Source organism: Coffea arabica, chromosome 10c (assembly GCF_036785885.1).
Source record: "Coffea arabica cultivar ET-39 chromosome 10c, Coffea Arabica ET-39 HiFi, whole genome shotgun sequence".
Classification (NCBI taxonomy): domain Eukaryota; kingdom Viridiplantae; phylum Streptophyta; class Magnoliopsida; order Gentianales; family Rubiaceae; genus Coffea; species Coffea arabica.
Genome location: NC_092329.1, coordinates 15,001,137 through 15,023,666, shown reverse-complemented (window position 1 = coordinate 15,023,666; position 22,530 = coordinate 15,001,137). Strand labels below are relative to the sequence as shown.

General features: G+C 35.2%; 2 protein-coding genes across 2 annotated transcripts; both read left to right on the top strand.

Annotated features, from left to right (window-relative positions):
• Positions 1-4,284: 4,284 nt before the first annotated feature.
• Positions 4,285-7,260, top strand: LOC113713943 (uncharacterized). The gene has a single exon (XM_027237747.2). It carries the CDS (start codon positions 4,285-4,287, stop codon positions 7,258-7,260), a length of 2,976 nt encoding a protein of 991 aa, XP_027093548.2.
• An 11,950-nt stretch (positions 7,261-19,210) lies between these two features.
• On the top strand, positions 19,211-21,528 carry LOC113713942 (putative late blight resistance protein homolog R1A-10). Its single transcript, XM_027237746.1, has 3 exons — positions 19,211-20,015; positions 20,115-20,259; positions 20,412-21,528. The coding sequence occupies exons 1-3, from the start codon at positions 19,211-19,213 to the stop codon at positions 21,526-21,528; spliced, it is 2,067 nt and encodes a 688-aa protein (XP_027093547.1).
• The last annotated feature ends 1,002 nt before the right edge of the window (positions 21,529-22,530 follow it).

Below are 22,530 nucleotides of genomic sequence, written 5' to 3'. Positions count from 1 at the left end.
CCACATTGTTATCTCTTTGCCCTAGTAGTTAACTTGATTAAGCACACGACTTACAGTCGAGGCTCATTTGTGCATTTCGTTTCCTGGATTTGTGGATGGGGGAAACCATAATTGTTTTATCTTAGTTGTTGTTAGGACGTGACGGTGATCAAAGCCATCCTTTGGGAGAAAACTTTTGAAGTTATCTTTGCTTGAACTAGTGAGTGTACCACTCCCCTGAATTGTTGCTTAACTGGTTTAATTGTACTTGAAATCTGTGACTTGAATGACTATGAACTCTGTTTATTCTGAATGAGACGAGGGTGTACTTTATCACACTCGTTCTCTTGCCTGTGTGATTATTTACTGTGTGAATTTGAATATGTTATCTGTGTTTATTCTGACGTCATTTGGAGGCTTGTATCCAATGATCCTTTTGTGATCTCTGAGTTTAAATCTTGTGGCTAGTTACTCGAGTCGAGCCGGCAAAGGTCTGGTCGATTAGATAACGAGCCACGGTAGTCTGTTTTTGGAAAATCTTTGGGTATTGGAGACTCTGGATTTCCGGTATACTCGAGTATTACCACCTCTGTTCTATGTGTAATGTTCGAGCCTGGCAAGGAGTATGTTTGGTGGACGGAATTTGATGTCAAGTGGGGTCTACGGTCATGTTTGTCTCCTCGAACGTTGACGGAGTGTCAACGAGTTGGGATCAACTACTGCAACGGGAATTTGGCTCTTGAGAACCACCTATATCCTTTCTATCTGAGGTGTTTGTTCATTTCCTTATATGATGTGTATATGTTCCTTAAAAGGGAAATGCCATGATTCTTGACTACTTGTACTTGTGGTACCTCATTGAACGTAAGCTCACCCCGTTCCCGTTATATTTGTTTTCCTTACAGGGTTCAATATTTTGAAAGTTATGATTTTTGAAGAAAGAGTCGAGCTAGTGTAGACATTTTTTTGATCATGTTCCTTTGTAACCAAAACCCTAATTGTATTTTGTATACGTGTGGTTACTATGGCTTGTATTTCAGGTTAACTTGTTGAAAACTCTGATGTATATATGTATATAAGTGTGTAATCAAATGTTTCAAGTGTATTCATTTGAGATTGTACGTTTCTATGGTTATGTGAATTTTCTTGTATCCATTGGGGAAATCGAGCGAGTGTGAAGCTTGAACAAGGAAGAAAAAATTTGGTCGGATTTTGACGTGGCTACGGTTTTTCGCGCTTTCCGATGATTCATTTTCCCAAAGTTCTTTGGACTGTTTGGTAAAGTTTATAAATGATTTGATCTGTAGTCCTGGTGAGAGTTGGACAGACGGTCCGCTGACCCTTTGGTTCGCCTTAGGGGAATGTGGGGCCGTCACAACCTTTACCTTTACCTTTAGGAAAGTTGGGTACCTTTACCTTTAGCTTTAGATGGCAAGAAGGGATTTTGACATGCTATGCTCAAATAATACTTGAAACTATTGTAGCACCGAACTATGGCAGATTCATTTTCCCCGAAAGACGACCTATTGTGCACAATGGATAATGCTATACTACTCGTGAAAGCGGTATTCAAAACTCAAAAGATTGAGCAAGAGGGTGATGAGGCCGCAGAAGTTGCGAACTTTTTTAACAGCCTTTGGGTTGATAAGGAACAAATGCTATGTCTCACAGCTAGCTGGTCAAAATTCAGATCACATTTCCGTTCAATATTATCTCACCTAAAAATCACAAGATTGCCCGGTGTACGTCTCCCTGGGGCAGACAGGCAGTTTTACTCATGGGAAGCTTTTCTCATCAAAAGAAGCTTTGAAACTTTTTGCTCATCTCATTGCCAGATAGATATTTCGAGTTCGAGTTCGTCCAAGCTTGGCTCATTTGTGAGTAACAAGTCGAGCTCAAGTCACATTTTCATTTTTTCAAGTCGAGTTCGAGCACACATCATGGTTCGTCTGCGCTGTCGAGCGAGTTCAAGCCTGGTTCGAGTTATTCACGAGTCGAGCTCGGCATTCAAATACTCAACTCGACTAACAGCTCTACTCAAGACCTTTGTAATAGAAGACCAATGTAGTAACCGTTACACCATCACATCTTAATAGCTTGTTTTGATAACTCATTTATATAAAAAAAACAGCCATATTTCTTTTTTTCATTTTTTTTTCAAAATCTCATTCTCTCGTGACTTTTTCTTTTTAATTTTCAACTCTCTCTCTCTCTCTCTCGCTCTCTTTCTCTCTCTCTCTCTCATCTTTCTTTTGTCACTCCCTTTTTAATCAAACTTCTTTAGTTTTAATTTATTGATATTTTTTTCTATCTTTTAATTTTGTTTTTGTCCATTAAATTGAAAAAAGTTAAAAAAAATTTATTTTTCTTTAACCCAAATTATTTAATGCCACAACCACTCACTTTAATCTTTTTTTTGTTTCTTATCATGTTTGCATTTCTATTTTCGATTATCTTGTCTTCCTTCAAACTCCAAACTTTCTTTTATAAATTGCAATCTCTAAATCTCAAAAACGTAAATTAAAATTTAAGTTTACAATGTCTAAATTCTCATAAACGTGAATTTTGTATAATTTCAAAATATTGTGATATTTTTGGGTTGGATTTAAGATTTTTTTGGTAGATATAATTGAAATTGAGATGAAATTTATTTGTTTCAACTTACAATTTAAAAAATTTATTTTTGAAAATTCAAGTTATTCAAAAATAGTAAACTTTTCATCATATAAAATTTTAAATTAGTCCATTGCATGTCTTATTTTGTGCATATATATATTTATATAAATTATTTTTTAAAAAATTCATTGAACCGAGGTCGAACCGGTCCGATCAGTTGAATCTCGATCCTTTCATTTCACCAATTCAATTGATGGTCCGGATTTTAAAACATTGTAAATTTGTTAGGAACTAGTCAATTTCGAATTGTTATCATTTGTTCACCTGACTACTTGTAGGGCAGCCCATTAATTTGGTTTAAAAATTATTGTCCTTTCTGTCACCGACAGAGTATCCTCGGCAACAATGCTCCACATGAATCCAGTGTTTTGAAAATTGGATCGGACCGACCGGTTCTATCGGTTGAACCGCGAACTGGCCATAGCACCGGTCCGGTTCTATGTTGGTGTTGACTTTGTCAGAAAACCGGTCAAACCCGGTCAAAACCGTGAAAATCACTGAACCGGATCGAACTGGATTTCAAGTTTCCCCTCTTTTTTTTTTTTTAAGTTTTGCAAAATGCTTCTATCAAGATTCAAATTCAAAACTTTTGTAATACAAGACCAATGTAGTAACCATTGCACCATTACATCTTTTTTTTTTTTGATAACTTATATATATATATATATATATATATATATATATATATATATAAAACAAATATCCATATTTCTTTTTTCCATTTTTCTTACAAAATCCCATTCTTTCATAACTCTTTCTTTTTAATCTTCCACACACACACACACACTCTCTCTCTCCTCTTTTTTTTGTCACTCCCTTTTTAATAAAAAATCTTTAGTTTTAATTTATTGATGTTTTCTTCTATTTTTTTAATTTTGTTTTTGTCCATTAAATTGAAAAAAGTTAAAAAAGAATTATTTTTCTTTAACCCAAATTATTTAATGCTACAACCACTCACTTTTATCTTATTTTTTGTTTCTTATCAAGTTTATATTTCTATTTTCGATTCTCTTGACTTCTTTCGAACTCTAAACTTTCTTTTTTAAATTGCAATCTCTAAATCCCAAAGACGTAAATTAAAATTTAAGTTTACAATGTCAAATTCTCATAGACTTGAATTTTGTATAATTTCAAAATATTGTGACATTTTTGGGTTAGATTTAAGATTATTTTGATAGATATAATTGAAATTGAAATGAAATTTATTTGTTTTAACTTATAATTTAAAATTTTTATTTTTGAAAATCCAAGTTATTCAAAAATAGTAAACTTTTCATCATATAAAGTTTTAAATTAGTCTATTGCATGTCTTATTTTGTGCATATATATATTTATATAAATTATTTTTTTAAAAATTTATTAAACCGAAATTGAATCGATCCGACCGGTTGAATCTCGACCCTTTCACTTCACCGATTCAATTGACGGTCTAGGTTTTAAAACATTGCATGAATCTTGACGGTAGCCTTTGCAACGTGCAACAGATTCCTCTGGTTTTCTATTTACCATTTGTACTTGTCTGTAAAACATGCCTTTAATCATTTCCAACTACTGCCTTTTTGTTTTTTCCTTTTACCTGCCCCACAAAGTGAAAAAGAAAAAGTAATTACCATTTCCGTTTTCCTCATTATGAAGTCGTTTTCACACTCACTCACATGGACTAAGAATGAAGATGAGCTCAGTGTAGAGATAGCTAGCTATTATAGAGAACTCTTCAAGACTTCAGATGCAAATGAAATGGAGGAAGTGTTAAATGGTATTCCACACACAATCTCAGGTAGTATGAATGCTAACCTAACAAAACCTGTGGACGAAGGGGAGATTAGATCAGCCCTCTTTTCTATGAATCCTGATAAAGCTCCGGGTGTAGATGGAATGCCTCCCATTTTTTTCCAAAAGTTTTGGAACATAGTTAAAAAGGATTTGGTAGGAGCTGTCCAAACTTTCTTCCACACTAGTCATTTGCTTAAGTCTGTAAATCATACAGCCATTTCTCTCATTCCTAAAATTTTGATTCCCACATCCCTTAAGCACTATAGACCTATTAGCTTGTGCACGACAGTTTATAAAATCATAGCAAAGATTCTAGCTAATAGGTTGAAGCAGGTTCTCCATGCCTGTATCAGTAAAACTCAGTCAGCTTTTGTTCCTGGTAGGCAAATCCTAGACAATATTATGATTTCACATGAGTTTTTACACTTCCTCAAAAACAAACGGCAAGGGAAAGAAGGATTTATGGCTGTGAAATTAGATATGTCTAAAGCTTATGACAGGGTGGAATGGGGGTTCCTGGATGCTGTAATGCGGAAAATGGGGTTCAATGACAAATGGAGAAGCTGGATCATGGAGTGTATTTCTACTGCTTCTTACTCGTTCCTGGTTAATGGCGAAGTCAAGGAGTATGTGGTGCCACAAAGGGGCATTAGGCAGGGTGATCCACTGTCACCCTACTTATTCCTCCTATGCTCGGAAGGTTTTTCCAATCTCCTCCAAAAGGCAGCGTCTGAGAAAAGAATTGAAGGCATGGGAATCAGCAGGAGGGGACCAAGACTAACCCATTTATTTTTTGCAGATGACTCTTTGATATTTTGTAAAGCAGATTCCCAGAATGCAGCTGAGCTCAAAAGGTTACTGAACGTTTATGAAAGAGGAACGGGCCAGTTGATTAACCTGGAAAAATCCTCAGTCATCTTCAGCAACAATATGCAGCAGGAAACGAAGGAGGAAGTCAGCCAAGCTCTAGGAAATCTCCAGGTTGTAAGCCAAGGCAAATACTTGGGTCTTCCAATGGTGGTCACAAGATCTAAACAGCAGCTGTTTGGATACATTAAATCCAGTATTCAACAAAGACTAAAAAAGTGGAAAAATAAACTTTTGAGTGCAGCAGGTAAGGAGATTATGCTCAAGTCTGTGGCATTGGCTCTGCCAACATACACAATGTCTTGCTTCAAGTTACCTAAAAAGTTGTGCAAGGAGATTAATTCCACAATGGCCAACTATTGGTGGGGTGAGGAGAATGGGAAGAACAAGATTCACTGGAAAGCTTGGAACAAGATATCGAGGGACAAGAAGGCAGGTGGCTTAGGCTTCAAGGATTTGGAGGCTTTCAATCTAGCCTTATTGGGAAAGCAGATTTGGAGGTTGCTCACTCAACCAAATTTGCTGGTCAGTAGAGTTCTAAAGTCCAGGTATCACCCAAAGCAATCAATTTTCAAGTGTAAAGTTGCAGGGAATGCTTCATGGATTTGGAAAGGACTGATGCGAGCTAGGCAGCTGGTTGAAGAAGGAACTCGAAAAAGGATTGGTAATGGTCTGAGTACTAACATTTGGGAGGACAACTGGATTCCTATGACACCAAATGGAAGAGTGACAACACAGCAGCCACAAGGAGTTAATTTGGTTAAGGTGGCAGACTTGATCGTCCAGAAAAGATGGAACAAGAACCTTCTCTTTAGGAATTTCACCTCCACGGATGTTGAAGGAATACTAAGCATCCCCATAAGCTTAGTAGACAGAGAGGACAACAACTTTTGGATTCATAATTCAAATGGGCTTTATTCAGTGCGATCAGCCTACAGGGTACTAACTGAAGAGCCGAAGGCTTTCGAGCAGGAGCTCAGGGGGCCAGCTAGTACTAGCTGGAGTATCCAAAGTCAGAAAATTTGGAAGTACCTGTGGAAACTGAATATTAAGCATAAAGTGAAGCTTTTCTTATGGAAATGTCTCAACCAAGCATTACCTGTAAGACACCTCATTCACAGTAGAACACAACAAGGTGATCCTATTTGTAGAGTATGCGGAGAAGAATGCGAAACAGTTGAACATGCATTACTCAACTGTAACCATGTTAAACTGGTGTGGAGAATGGCAACTATCCAATGGGAGGGAATTACAAATCTGCAAGGCTGTTTTGGTTCGTGGTGGACCGCGGTGATGGAGGCGAGGTCCAGAAGTGAGGGAGATGAACACATTTCTCTCACGGCTAACATTCTTTGGCAGATTTGGAAGAGCAGAAATGCGACGGAATTTGAAGGTAAGCAGCATCCCCCAATACGAATAGTGCAGAAAGCTCATGAGGAATGGTTGGAATATGGTGAAGCTAATCTCACTGCTTTAAAGAGGAGTACAGAAGAAACAGGAGACCAGCCGCAACCCCCCCAGCAACAAGAACAAACAGCAGGCATTCTGAGATTAAGATTTGCTATCGAAAAGAGCAAAGACAGCCCCCAAATGGGGATTGGAGCAACTGTCTCTTTGGATAACCAACAACTGATGAGAGGATGGGCTCTACGGGAAAGATGTTCTGGCCATAAGCTAATTGATGAACTTACTGCAATTAAGCTACTGATTTGTAAAGCTGCTGTACAGAGTTTGGAGCGGTTAGAAGTTCAGGTCCAGGATAAGCAGACACTCCATCTTATCCAGCAGCCAAAATCTTCGGATATGCGAGTGGTCACACTGCTGGAGGATATACATAACCTTAAGTACCTGTTTCGTATGTGTTCCTTTTGCCTAGTTAACAGGGATATTAACCATATTACTCATAGGATTAGCGCTCATGCGCTAGATTTTTTTGTTGACCAGGAATTCTGGATTCATCAGTGATAGTTAGCACTGACTGTGTAGTTCCCTCAAGTCTTTACTTGAAATTGTAAAGGTTTTGCTCATCTATAAAATCACTTATCGTTTCGGAAAAAAAAAAAATCTCCGATAAGATTCATCACCATTATTGTTATGCTCCATGTGAACTACCTGAAGCTAATAATAGCAATTCTAGCCAACAAAATTTGGCTCAGTCAGTAAAAACAAGCTCCTTTCTCACAAAAAGCAGTTTATTTAAATCCTGTCATTAAGGTGGACTATATTAGTGAGCGATTTAAAAGAAATTTTATAAGTGATCTATGGTTCTGAAAGTATGCCCGGACTCGTGATAATAATTAAAACTAAATCTATCCAAACTTTTGTATTACCAACAAAAATGGAATTCCAGCTCTATATCCATTATTGTTAGAGCTGGATCCAGTCTTGATCTCGTACTTAATTTGTAGCAAAATAATGATAATAATAATAATAGAAAATGACTTTCAGAGGCCAAGTCAGTTATAGCCCCGTTGATTGATGAAGTTACTTCAATCTAGGATCAAAATTGAGTACTCCCCCCACCCCATAATCAGAGCCGTTTTTTGGAAAATTAACTTTTTAATAGAATATTGAATCATTGTATTTGAATAAGGTGGATTTGGGTGATTTTATAATGTTATCTTTAAATTCAAAATTTAATGGTACGAGGAATGCAGAGCAACTACTTTTTCAAATGGTAAAGTTGAAAAACTAATAAAATATTGTGTTCACTTTTAGAGAGTGACTCTTATTTTAGAACTTCTAACAAATAAAACTAAGACATTAGAAAATAGATAATCAAATCTAATAAATAAAAGTGAGAAAATAATTGGGAAAGACTAGGATTTCAGATTTTGTTCTAGAGTTAGAATTAATTATCCAGTTAATTTCTTAACATGTCAAGAATGTGCCACATAAAGTTACTTTAAATTATCTCTCGATACATCTAAATTCTTTCTATACATTTAAATTGTGCCTAATTAAATCTCACATCTCTCTCAAAATTATATGTATTCTATTAAATCCTCTAAGATCCTAGGTGATATAATTACGTTATACACATTTTAATCTACTTTTGTGATTAGGTTAAGTATGTTTACCTATCTAATTCATGGTTGTATATTCCTTCTCAGATCAATACAAACCCTAAGAGCATGTTTATGGTGGCCTATTGCAAACATGTAATTAAATCAAGGCAAAATTTAAGAATTTAACCAAGAGAAATAATTAAATCTCCTTCACAAAACCCTAACTCTAGAATAGAATTAATTCAACATTTTCATAATTGAAATAAAAAATTCAAGAAACAACAACAATATTGGAGAAAAAAGTAAAGAAAACTTCTCAGTTTGTCCAGTTTCAATCCCTGTATTGGTTGCTCCTTCATTCTTCTATCTCTTCTTCTTGATCTTTTAAGAAAAATATGTAAAAAGGATAAACTAAAGTTTCGTTTACTGTTTTCTAACCTAAAAATGATCTAGAATACTCCTATTTGTAGTCTCTCAAAATTGTATCCCAAAATTAGGTTGTTTCCTGATGAAGTTCGGCCCGAAGCCCGCCCCTAACTTGTTTCGATGCTTACGAGCTGTCAAAATCCTGGGAAGTAGGCATGAAGTCCCTTTCAATGTCCGACGCCAGACATGGGATCCACCCAAGGACCCTTTGTATCTAGGCGGCAATCGTTTGCTTTTCGTTTTGATTCCTTCATTGCTCCTTTGCTCGATTCTCCTTGCTAAAATTGGTTCATTTTCTCTCCAATTGAGCTTCCCACCTATTAAAACAATATAAGAACAATAATGAGTAGTTCTCTATTCAAAATAAAACTCTAATATCATGATTAACTAGCAACTTGTACAAATAAATATACTACAAATTATGCCTTATCAGGTATCCATGTCGCGTATCCATACAATTGCAGGTTTTGCACTTCTTGATCAATCCTTAATTTTGCTTTGCTTTTGCATCAATTTGAACTGCAAAATTTGTCAATAATGGAAGCTGAAATAGCTCTTGCAAGAAACATGAAAATTGTAATCCTTTGAGCTAGCTTTCTAATGCATCAAAAATCATGTTATTGGGAGCTCTGGAGGCTGAAAATGTCCAAAATATACTCTACTGGTCAAAACTTTATTTCATATTTTGGCAACATAAATGCATGACTGTATTTTGGCTTTTCGACTATGAAAATGTATGAACTGAATTTCGATATTTTTATAAGAATTGTAACTCTACGTCTTAGATTTAAAATGGTTCAGGAATCATTTCAATTGATGCTTGTACCTCATGTTATAGTCGAGAAACCAGAAGGTATCAGAGCAGCCAATCTTTACTTCCATGCTTCATAATTGCGCTTCACACTTCGAATCTTTTGCACTTTATGTTCATTTGAAATCATTTCAAATAAAAAATCATCCAAATATCTCCTCAATTCACTCCATTTTGATGATTTAACCATTAAAATCTATAAAAAAAATTAAAGTTTTCACTGCTTTAATCCATAGAAATGCAATTTTTCTCATTTAACTACAAAATGCAAAATTTACTAAAAACCTATTTATTTAGCTCTAAAAATAATTAAAAAGCACCAAAAACCTTAGCAATAAACACACTGGAAATATGCAAAATAAACACTTACCAGTAACAGTGAATAAATTGGTGTACTTATAGCAAATATTTAGTTGTACCAAATCTTCAACCCAATTTCATACATTAACGGTTTCCACTCTTGATGGTTATGCCCTCCTTGGATATTACCATTATTTAATAATCCAGTAATTTGGTAATGCCAGAATAAAAAATATTACGCCACAACATGCCCGCTGTTTAGCAGTGTGAAAAGAATCCAATCCATGGCCGCTGCAAAATACAATAGATTGGTCTGGTTTTCTATTTACTAGTATTTTACACAGACACATATTGGTCTGATGGACAGACCAAGGTAGCACTTGCATTGAATTTGGTTTAGTGATAAGACTAGGCCACCAGTCGAATGGAATTGACTGCTGCAGAACAAATTTACAGTAAAGCTTAGGTCCCTCAAAGGCCAAAGCGATAAGATTCGTAACAAACCCCACTCCCACCACGAGAGGCATTAGCAGAAGTTTCGTGCTCACAAATTTCATGCAATTGCAAGTAATGTTTGGATACACTAGAATCAAGCCAAACAGTTGTCTCAGACGTCTTTAATGGGAACTACAAATATACAAAGAGTTAGAACGAAGAAGGTTATGACCATGAAGAAGGTTATACAAAAGGTCTTGGAATGCCCCAGACATTGAATATCATGGCAAGAACGAAGAAGGTTACAGGATGCTCAGTTTCTTGGGCATTAAATTATACAGAATTTTACTTCATTCTTTTGTAGTTTAATTGATATTGTTGCAATTATAGAAATTTAAATAACTACTTACTAAAATAACTCCATAAATTTGACTGGACTACAAATTAACAAACAGATCGGAAGTGTGAAAAAAGATTACAACGTGTATGAAAAATTGACAAAGATTAGATTCGGAAACTCTAAAATATATTCCGAATTCATATAAAAATCAATTGTAGCCCAAATGCAATCTGCGCATCATCAAATCTACTAGTTTTTTTTTTTTTTTTTTTGGGCAAAATCAGCTCATTTTCAAATCTACTAGTTAATTGCCTCTCAAATATCAAGCTGAAGATTGACAGAATAAATTGAAGAAATTTCAAATCTGACAAACAGATATGAAAAGACTTAGATCTAACAAGGAGAAAGTACCTAAAATGACAAAAAAAATCTTATTAGGAGACCTTAATATCAAAGCAAACTCTCACGAGAAATTCTAAGAGAGAAAAAGGCTCTCACCGGAAGATCTTATGAAAAAAGAAATTGCCTGCTAAACATCCCAAGAGAGAATTTCATTTGTATTGCAATTTTTTGGAGTTTTTAAAGAAAAATGTGATATAGCAATTTGATCTATGATAAATAAAAAGGTAATTGAAAAATATGTTTGCTAAAAACATAATTTTTTTGGAAAAAAAAATAGCAATCCAAACAAGAATTAATGCAAGTTATAAGAAAAAAGCAAATATAAAAGAAAAAACAAAGCTATAAAATTAACAGTAAATATTATATACACTAACAATATATATACTATCATTGTTGGATCTATGATACATGTGAAAAAAATTGGATTTTAAATTCAAATTTATACAGTTATCATTCATAAAAAAAGGACAATATATACATTATCAGTGTATATAAGATTAATTCTATAATTAATTACATATAAAGGAAAGAATAAAGCTATAAGAGCACAGCAGGTGTGTTCTAAACGCAATATTTGCTTAAGGCTAAAATTAATTAATGCAAGTGGAAGAGAGAAAAAATAGAGCGACTCTATTACATTTTGCAGCAGCCAGGACTCCTTTTCACACTCAAGCAAAGTGATGACCTTAACAAGAAATTTTTGTACTCTATCCTACTAACTTTTTTTTGTGCTCTATCCTACTAACTGATGGTATTATTCTTACCAACAAAGGGGACAATCATTTTCTTCGGTAACGCATTGTTGACTTCAAGACCTGACGGGTTTTGGGGTAAAAAATTTGAGCCGCCATTGAACTATTGGTCGAATCAAATTTTGACTATTAAACAATTTTTCATTATAAATTGACCATTAAGCTAATTAATCAGTATACCTGCGACCATTGCGTCAATTGATACTTTTAATCTATAAAATAAGCAGATCACCTGGCAAAGTACAGGGGCAGTTTTGTCCCGCACTTATACGATTAAAAGCAAAACTATGCCACGTGTTCTGCTTATTTTATAGATTAAGAGCATCAATGGGCGCAATGGTCATGGGTATATTGATTAGTTAATTTAGTTGCCAACTTGCGATGAAAAATCGTTTGATGGCCAAAACTTAACCCGATCAATAGTTTAATAGCCGTTGAAATTTTTTGCCCATGGGTTTTGATTACTAATTCAATCGCTATATTTTTGGTTTATTATGTCAATCCCTTCAAAGGCATGAATTTAATATTCTTCCATAAAAATAAACAGATCGACCATCTTTCTTATTAGTATCCCACTGGATTTTTTTTTTTTTAAAAATTGTTTTACAGATTGTTTAGTTGTTTTGGGACAGAAAAGTGGCATGATCACTATAAATTTCTGTATCCAATTTAAAACGTTATAAAACTTCTGATATTTTGTTTTATTCAGTTCACTAACTCTCATCACCGTGGCTTCGATCCGCTTCGTTCAAGGAGCCAATATAGTCAAGGTATCCTATCAGATACATCTTGAAGTTTATCTTGATGTCACTTAGTAAGGTTTTTAATATATTACTCACATCTCCTTATAATTGTAAAATGACTATATTATCTCTTACTAAATACATAATTGCCATGTCAAATAAATGAAATTAAAAAAATTAAAGAAAAACAAACAAAATTCACTTTTTTTCTCTTTTCCCTTTCTCTAACATTTTCTTTTATTCATTTTTTGGATGGTTATGCAATTTTTTATTTATAAATATAGTAAATTAAATTTTAGTTATTTTTTCTTTTGTGATTATGATTTCATTGTTTATTTGAAAATTTTTTATAATTATTTAGTACAACTTAAAAGTTTATACCACGAGTTAAAAAGAGGTTAGGACAAAAAAGGGTTCATTAGAAATCGATTGTGACCATATAGAGTTGAATTGGTGTGAGTATATTTCTTTACAAATATCTTTTGTATTTTTCAAGTTTATATTTTTATGGACTATAGTTTTGTTATGTGGTGGTATTACAAGCGTTCATTTATTAGGTTGTAATTTTTCTTGAAGTAAACAAAGTGGTTTAGGAGTATTTTTTATGTAGCAAAATGAGCAAAAGGGTAGCTTAGGATTTTCAAAAATTCTGTTACACAAATATCAAAGTAAGGAAGTTAAGTAATATTTTTAAAACTTTAGAGGTGCTAAGTGACATTGAGAGAAACCTCAGGGGAGGTTTTTGATATTATCCTATAGTCAAACTCCTTTTAAAAAGCTAAGCAGTCATTAATCACACAAAAGCAAAAAGCAGCAAGCAGCTGCAGTAGGCAGTAGCATATCCAGGCCATCATCCAGACTCCATTATATCCGCCCAATTCCATCTTCCATTGTAACAATCCTTAATAAACCCCTCCACAACCGTCAACCACCATCTTCCGCCGGAACAATCCTTCTTAAACCCCTTCACAATCGTCAACCAGAATCCCACCAAAAAAAATTAAGACAAAAAAAGAGAAAATTATAAAGAAAAGGAGGAAAAAAAGAAGAAGAAAGAGAATAGAAAAGGAGGCGAAGAAGAAAATCTGAAGCGAAGAGGTGGTTGCTCATCGGTTTCACTATCGCCGGAACTGACTGCGCCCACTCCCAGTCCCCGGCGAGATCATCCCCAAGAAAGCAATGTAATGATCCTTTTTTTCCCTCAGTTTTTAATTGCTGTCTAATCACATCTAAAATTTTGTGTGTCAATACTCGAGGAAAAAATCTTAAATACTCTACATGCAATAGTTAGCATTGCCACGTACTGTATTAACATCAATAATATGCCACCAAATTCACATCACTACATAGTGATGGCGTATCATATTTTGTTTGATAAACAATAAACAAATTACTTGATTAATGATTGATATTGTTATACCATGTCGTAACGTAATGTATGTAGAACATGCAATACCTTCTGGTATCAAGATTGTTTATTCCATAATTTTTCCAAGCGGAAGCTTAAAATTAGGCTGATTGATTTATTTGTTTATGTACGTGTTAAGAAAGCTAATGTTTCTCTTCTGTCTTGTTTACCTTAGATCAACTGAATATTGGTCATCAAATTATGAGAATTGAAATTGAACTAACACCTGGTTTTTACAACTTGCAGGAAGGTGCTCCACATTAGAACGTCAAGCCTGCCTTCCTCGCAATTCATTTCTCTTGTTTCCATATACTAGGAGCAGTGTAGGTAAAGACTCGAAATTTTCATCTCAAAATGAGAATTTTTTTTTTCGTTTTAATTCAAAATTTGAAGTGTTCAGTAGATCTAGAGTCCATTTAGTTGGTGCATAAACGGCCGATCATTTCTCACTCCATTTTAGGTCCTTTCCCATCCTTTTTCTCTTTTTCTTCATTAGGAAAAAATAATTTTGTAACTTATAAGTTTTTTTTTTTAATTTGATAGGAAGATTAGACACCGGTTAGATCGGTTGCCTAGGAATCCTTTACGGTAGATGAGGGATCCCCAAAAACCGTGAAACCCAGTTACAAGATTGAACTCATCTTGGCCAGGTTTTAACTATTCTTATCTTTATTTTTACTACTAGTATTTTTACAAGATTTTTAGATTCAGACCCACAAAAACTATAATGAATCTTGGCAAAACTTGACTTGTTGACAGGCTGCCTACATGTGGGCCCTACTTCTTTTTTTTTTTAATAAGGGCCGTACTATATTTATATACATCAACTTGATGGAAATTTTCATAAATAGAAGAAGGGCTAATCAGATTGTGCTCTATTAGTCAAGGGATTATTTCACAAACCTCTCTTGAACTTTATGACAATTTTACTCAATTCCCCTCGGGTTTTACAAATTAAAATGATTATAATGACCTTCACTTAATAGATACTTCACAGTGTAATGAAATTATTTTAAAAAAACCCTACTTGTCCGATTCTCCTGCTCACAATTCACAGCCAACAACGATGATTCTTTTTCGCTTATTCGTTCTCATCCATCAACCCCTTTTTCCTATAACTCACTCTCAAATTCCCACCAACAACTGCTTACAACTATTGCCAATTATACTACAAGTGATCTCTCCAAACTCTACTATATATTCCAATTATTCCTGTCTTCCCTTTGGAATTGCCAAATCACAAGTCCAGTTAACAGAGGTTAAAGTAAAATATGAATTCATAGTCAAACTAAAAGGAAATGAAGAGACTCACAATAATAGTGGAACAGGTAGTGCAATCATTGGCTAAAATATGAAAGCGGTTGAAGTTGGTGAATTTGCTAATTTCTCTATCATCCATCCAGAAAACTTTTGTAAGATGTTAATATTTAATGCTTAGCATTTGTTGGTTGTGGTTTCATTATGGAGGTAGAGCTTCTTCTCCATATTTAAGATGTTAACATGTTTGGGAATTTGATGGTAGACTAAATTATTTTGTTTTGAGATGGTGTGGGCAATGGGTTTGATGCCTGAAGTGTGATTAATTATAAATAGAATTTTAGCAGGCTAGATTATTTTGTTTTGAGATGGCGTGGGCATTGGGCATTGGGGTATGACCAGTTATAAATAGAATTTTGGTTTTTAGCAAAATGAATTTTTTGAAGATCTCTATGCTCATAATGTTGCCTATCCTTTTTTTAAACTTGATTAATCTTGTCCATGCCTAAAACTTCCCTGGGAATTTTCTTCAAGGCCATAATATGTTGTTCATGAAGTAGGAATGGAGCCACTTATATGAAATCAAACCATGACATCCTATTCTAAAGATTATGCAAATATAAGAGTAATTGATTGTGAGCTTTGACCATTCCATGGAACCATATGATGAGAATATTTTTGAAGGATGGAACGAACCTTCAGGGTCGGATGTATGCTTTGAGAGAAGCAATTTTATGACTATGATGATGGAATTACTTGGGTTTGAAATTTGGAATTAGAGTGTTTATTAGACTGGTTTGCTAGTATAGTGAGTTCGGCGAAAATGTGGAAGAAGGTGATTGGCAAAACAAAATTTTTTTTTACAAAAAGGGTAGTTTAGGATCTTTGGGAAAAAAAATATTGCTTTTTGGGCCTATATTGTTACATGAATAGTAAAAGCAAGAGAAGTAGGCATAATTTAATAAAATTGAGGGCAGCTCTCTGCAACTATCAAAAATTTCAAGGGAGTTTTCTAAAATTATCCTATTGATCTATGACAAACTACATTACTTTAGAATATATTACCTTAATAAATAAATTTTCTTAGCTATTTTGAAATGAAAAGACTTGACATTCCTAAAGTAAATTTGTTTATGCACTCATCCTTTTAGGCGGTAAAGTATTTCATTCGATAATAGCTACAAAAATTTGTTTGATTGTTAATTAATTTGAGCAACGTGACACAAATTTGAGATTATTGGGTACTAAAGTACTAATTATGACAGCTTATGGAGCAAATTTAAAATGGTGATAGTTGAGGGTTATGCTACGATCCAGACACGGATGAAGGTATAAAAGGAATCCAGTTTTGAAAGTATTTTGAGTTTTCCATTGTTACTCAGATCTGGGGACAACAAAAACGTGAAAGTAAGACTACAGTTGCAGAGGGGTAATACTTTCATTACCTAAAATATTAGTGTGATCATGTGGACAACCGAAAAAAAAAATCAAGAAATTCCACCTGTCTATCTATAGCATTTCTCTGTCTGATAATTTTAAATTTTTACTTAAAATTTCTGCTTTCGAAATATTATAATTTGCATATGCAACAACGTCAATTATTAGTGCTAGCCATTCAAGTGGATAATGTTTTATGGTATTTGATAACCTGTGTTTGTCTGTCTCCTTGCAACAAATTGGCTTGATTTTTATTCTAACGTTTAGTTAATTACATGCTTCACTTGTTTGGGTTTGATTTCCATCAAAAGAAAAAATGCTCTATTTGAGCTCAGGCTGGCAGGCAAATAATATTTTTTAATTCAAAATGGTTGCTTCATTGTTGTTTAATTGTTTAAAAACTTTACAAATTCAACACTTTATAAAATTCGTCCCATCACTAATATGGAGTATGGCTTTTGACGTCTAGCCGTCTCAATTATTTTTATAGGATATAAATGTGAACAGCTGCACAGTTCACATCCCAGCCATTAATGTTTGAATTTTTCAGTGGCGATGGTTCATTTCCAAAACATTGTTTTATTTTCTTAAATGTTTACAGCAAATTTGTTTTGATTGTTGTCAATTGGAGAATTTGCAGGAAATAGTTGGTGTGTTTGGAGAGGAGATTATTTGAAATATTGTTTGAAGTAATTACTGTAATATTTTTGATGATGTGATATATGTGAAATAAAAAAAGTGATTGAAAAAATAAAAAATTACAAAACACGTTTATGATTAACGTAAATAATACGTTGCAAATAAGCCTAAATACAAACAGATTAAGTGTCAACACATGTAGCTTTTAACTCATGGAAACATTGACAAACTCTCCATTTTGCATCCTGCAGGTTTACAATACAGTTTTTGGACACTTCTTGATCAAGCGAAGTTGTTCTTTGGAGACTGGGACTAGACAGAGACCTGAACATCGAGATGGCTTCCACTCGCATTGATTCTGTCTTAGATAACATCAAACGTTGGGTTGATACGATAGATAATTTGTCGAATATAGATTCACAGTTGAAGGATCTATTTGATAAGAGTCTGAAAATTGCGAAGCTGGATTTAAAACTTGTGAGAACATTTCCTCTGTGTGCAAGAAAATGGAGTATTGACGGATGGAAGCAGCTTGAAGATTTATTGTTTAACTTTGAAACTTCTGGTGTCAATCTTGCTCAGGCGCTAAACATTCTACCGGAGCAAGAACTCTTGCTTGAAGTAAGCTGTTATTTTGGTGAAAAACAGAGGATTTCCTGCACAGAAATCAGCGAAATGTACAGGACTTTATTGGATCTCTCATCAGAATCCAATCATTCTCCTGTGATAGATGATGAATTTTTTAATTTCATTAACTCCCTGCTAGAGAATCTGGTGGATATTCTCAACATTGAAGCTTATAATCGAGGTTTGCTTAAGGTAGAATTTGAACCCCTCCAAGAGAAGTTAAAATTCTTGAAGGATTTGATTCTCTTTGCAACATGGCAAGGTGTTGATCTTGATCCCTGGAAAGGGCCCATGGCTCGCTTTCAAGTTGTGGTTGTCCAGGCAGCGAATCTCTCATTCAGGTGTTGGTTTGACAGTTCATTCGGGGAAGATTGGCATGATGTTCACCACTCCATGATTTCTAATCTGCGGCAAGAAATGAAGCTTCTTGAAGCCCAATTTTCTGAGACTTGTCTCCAGGGCTTAAGAGCTTCAAAATTGCCAGGATCATTTAGAACTCCAAAGCTTGAGAATGATATATGTATATTTGGGGACTTTGCTGATTCCCTCTCAGGTATGCTTTGGGAGGTTCTAAACAGTGGCACCAGCTTCCTGGTTTCCAAACAAGATCAGATGCAAATACTCTATGATGGACTCAGATTTTTCAGAACCATTTTCAAAAGCAGCAACAAAAGTTCAAGGGACTACACCAAAAGATGAAGGATCTTTCAGGAGCTGTCATCCATGAGGCAGGAATTCTGATTTTTTCACTTTTTGCAAACAGAATAGAAGAAACCCTGCCCCAGGAGCTGGATCTTGCATTTCCTATTTTGCTCCAGAAGATTAAGCTTATTAAGATAGTAGCATCAACTCTTGAGTCTTTAGGGACCAATGGGCTTGGCTTTATCAAGTTTCACAGAAACAATCTAAAAGAACTTGTGGAGCTTGATTTAATTGTTTATTCAAAGGATCAAATTCAGGAAGTCCAAAAAGAGTTAAAATTCTTGGGATCTGTTTTCAAGAAGCATGAAACGCTCACAGCTTTTAAGATGCGTGTTTTAAAGGAAGTCCACAAGGTAATTTTTGTAATTAATTCCTCCGATCTTTCACCTTCGTCCCTTGATAGGATCTTAGAAGAAATATTCCTTTTGAAAATTGAGGCCCTCGTGATTGATGTGATGTATGGCCTGAAGCCCAGAAACTTGCAAATATTTCTAACTATGTCTCGCTACAAGAAAGCAACGCACATCTGAAAGATGGTTTGGTAGGTTTCCATGAGGTGATAGATGAAATAATTGGTCAAGTTACAAATATAGCCCAGAAGAAATTGGACATTGTATCCATTGTGGGCATGGCAGGACTAGGCAAGACAACTTTAGCCAAACGAGTGTACGAGCATCCTGCTCTGAGAAACAACTTCAATTTTCGGGCATGGTGCAACGTTTCTCAGGAATATCAGAATGAAGGTTTGTTACGTGAAATTCTGGGTTGTATTCATCCTGAGAATTCTAAGCTGTACTCTGAGAAGGAAGAAGGTGCTTTGGCTTTAGAGCTCAAACAATCCCTATTGAAAAATAAGTACCTCATCATCTTGGATGACGTATGGGACATAAAGGCATGGAATACCTTGAAAGTATCATTCCCAGATGATGAAAATGGAAGCAGAATTATTATAACAAGCAGAATGCATGGGGTGGCTTCAGATGCTAAATGCTACAGTGAACCTCACTGCCTTCGGCCATTCAACGATAATGAGAGCCGGGAGTTACTAAAGAAAACACTCTTTCCCAACGATGATTTTCCTCCTAAACTGCGAAGAGTTGGGATGCAGATAGCTAAAAGCTGTGGTGGGCTACCTCTCTCAGTTGTCATCACAGCTGGGATTCTGCAAACTATAGAACAGGATGGTTGGCAGGAATTTGCAGCAAGGCTAAGTACAAGTGTAGTTAGCGGCACAGAGCAGTGCATCAATATGTTAGAACTCAGCTACAGGCGTATACCTGATTGCTTGAAGAAATGCTTTCTTTATTTTGGACCATTTGTACGAGGTCAAGAAATTCCAACTAAAAGGTTAATGTGGCTATGGATCGCCGAAGGATTTGTGCAACAAGTTGAGCAAGAGGAATCAGAGGAAGTAGCAGAGCGCTGCATGAAAGGTCTAATTGACAGAAACTTAATTATGGTTGCCAGATGAAGATCCATTGGTGGGGTTAAAACTTGTCGCGTTCATGATTTGATACGTGAGTTTTGTGCAGCAAAAGCTAAGGAAAAGGCTTACCCAAAAGGAGGTAAGGAAGAGACTGACCCAAAAATAGCTGAGGCAGAGAATTTTTTGCAGTTGCAGTTGTTACACGGTTATGAAGGACTTTTTACTTTTAGTGAGTCATACAACACAAGCAGGTTTTGCATATACTCTAAGCAAGAGCATTTTGAGAAGTCAAGGCTATTTTGTCCTCAGATCCGTTGTCTGATGTTCTTTTCCCATGGTGATAGGTACCCAAAAAAATACTGTGATAACTTGTTCATATTTAAAATCTGCAAACTTCTTACAGTGTTGGATTTGGGGGAAGTTCTCCTAGTGAACATTTTCCCACTGAAATAGAGGTGCTTGTTGAGTTAAGGTACTTGGCAATTTGGGGTAAGATGCAATCCGTCCCATCGTCAATACCCAACCTCACCAATTTGGAAACTTTTCTTGTTAAAAGGAATTGGGGTGATGATGTTATTATGTTGCCAGAGAATATTTGGAGTATGATGAATTTGAGGCATCTGGGCGTGAGCAATTGTTGTGGTGACATGAGTCTGGCCAAAGACAATCTTGACAACCCGTGGGTTCTATGTAATTTGAGCACCTTTTCCAATCTAGCGCTCGTTTACGAGCAAGGCGTGGAAAAGCTGTTAACAAAGCTCCCTAACATCCGTAGACTAAAGTGCAAGCTCCGTGAACCAGAAGATTCAGAGGATTTGGGTACGCATTGCAGCAGGGTTGAGTCAATGGGCTTTCTGACTCGGCTAAAATCACTCAGTCTGTCTTTTAAATTCATTGATCATTCAAATCCTATTCAGTTTCACCTTCCACCGAATCTCGAGAAGTTAAGCCTCTCGTACTTTCCCTGGAGTATGATTTCTGCAATTGAGAAACTAACCAATCTTGTGGTTCTCAAATTATCGAATGATGAGGAGGACATATCCGACAGAGAAGCAGAGCTCCCTCATGAAAATATGACAGACGGTGACCATGAGGAGGAAATTCCGGAAGTGGTAGAAGAAGGGGAACAACCTGAGGAGGAAACAACAAGGGAGAAAAGATGGGACGTAGCAGAAGAAGTTGAATTTCCGAAGCTCAGATTCTTAAAGTTATCTTCCATGACTATTTCCAGGTGGACAGGGTCGGGTGATCATTTTCCAGGTCTTCAGAGATTAAAGTTGGAGGACTGTTGGTATTTGAAAGAAATGCCGAACTGTTTGGGGTCTAATTCACCTCTTCAAATGATTGAGATTCGCTATTGTCCGATGTCTGTTGAATTTTTAGTATACGAGATTGAGAGACAACAAAAGTATGAAGGAAATCAGGACCTGCAGATTTTTAGACAACAAAATTACGAAGGAAATCAGGGCCTGGAGCATGAAGGAGATCAAGGCCTGCATATTTACAGCTTCTTGAGGTAGAATAGCATAGTTTTTTTTTTCTTTTTCTACTTTGTATTGTACCTTATCTGACATGTTAAACGAGGTGAAATCATGTTATCATTGTAAATTCATTGGAAATGAGTATGAAAGCAGACCACCTCTTTGTTATAGTATCCACAGCAATAAAGATAGAAGTGGAAGTAGGAAAGGAAAAACAAAAAAGAAAAGCAATGGATGAAGACTTCATCTGACACAAATAATATTGTTTTTCTTTTTCTGTGGAAGCCTTTGACCTAAGTTATCAATAGCAAATGATTATTTGCTTATTTAAACTATAATGTTTTCGAGAGAAAAACCAGATTGCCACAATCTCACATTGTTCAATTCCTACTTAACTACTGAGAAGTAGATAAACATCACAAACACCAGTGAACCAAAAATGTAGTTGCTATAATTGTGCTTCATGATTAAGGAGTAAAGACCAAAAAAGAAGTGCAAATTGCAAATGCTAATGTTTGGGGACTACTTATGCTCATAGGGACCGGACTCAAAGAGAAATCTTCAAATTGTTATTGCTTATTATGAAATTGGTAATAGACAAAACTAGATGTCTATTGGCAAATGTAATTTATAAACAATAAAAAGAGGATAGTATTCCTTCATTCCTTTCTCTTTAGTATTGAATCTTAAAGTTAATTCCATTTTGCAACCTTGGGTTATATTTTAAGTGTCACTTTGGTCTTTGAACTAAAGTTTTGAACACTTGCTCTATAAAATATTAAACCCGTCCTACTATAATGCAGTTGTTAATAGAACATACAAAACTAACAAAATAACTGCCACTTTCTTTAAACAAAGAGTCTAGTTTTAGTTTTAAGTAACTAAAGTTTAAGGAGTAACTGAAAATCATGGTATACTTCTCAACGACGGATGGAAAACTTTCTTTATAATACGAGAAAAAAAAAATCACACTAAAATACAACTTTGAATCTCGAAGCAAATCCTTATATAGCCTCTCTAAGCTGTCGAGAAATCTCTTTC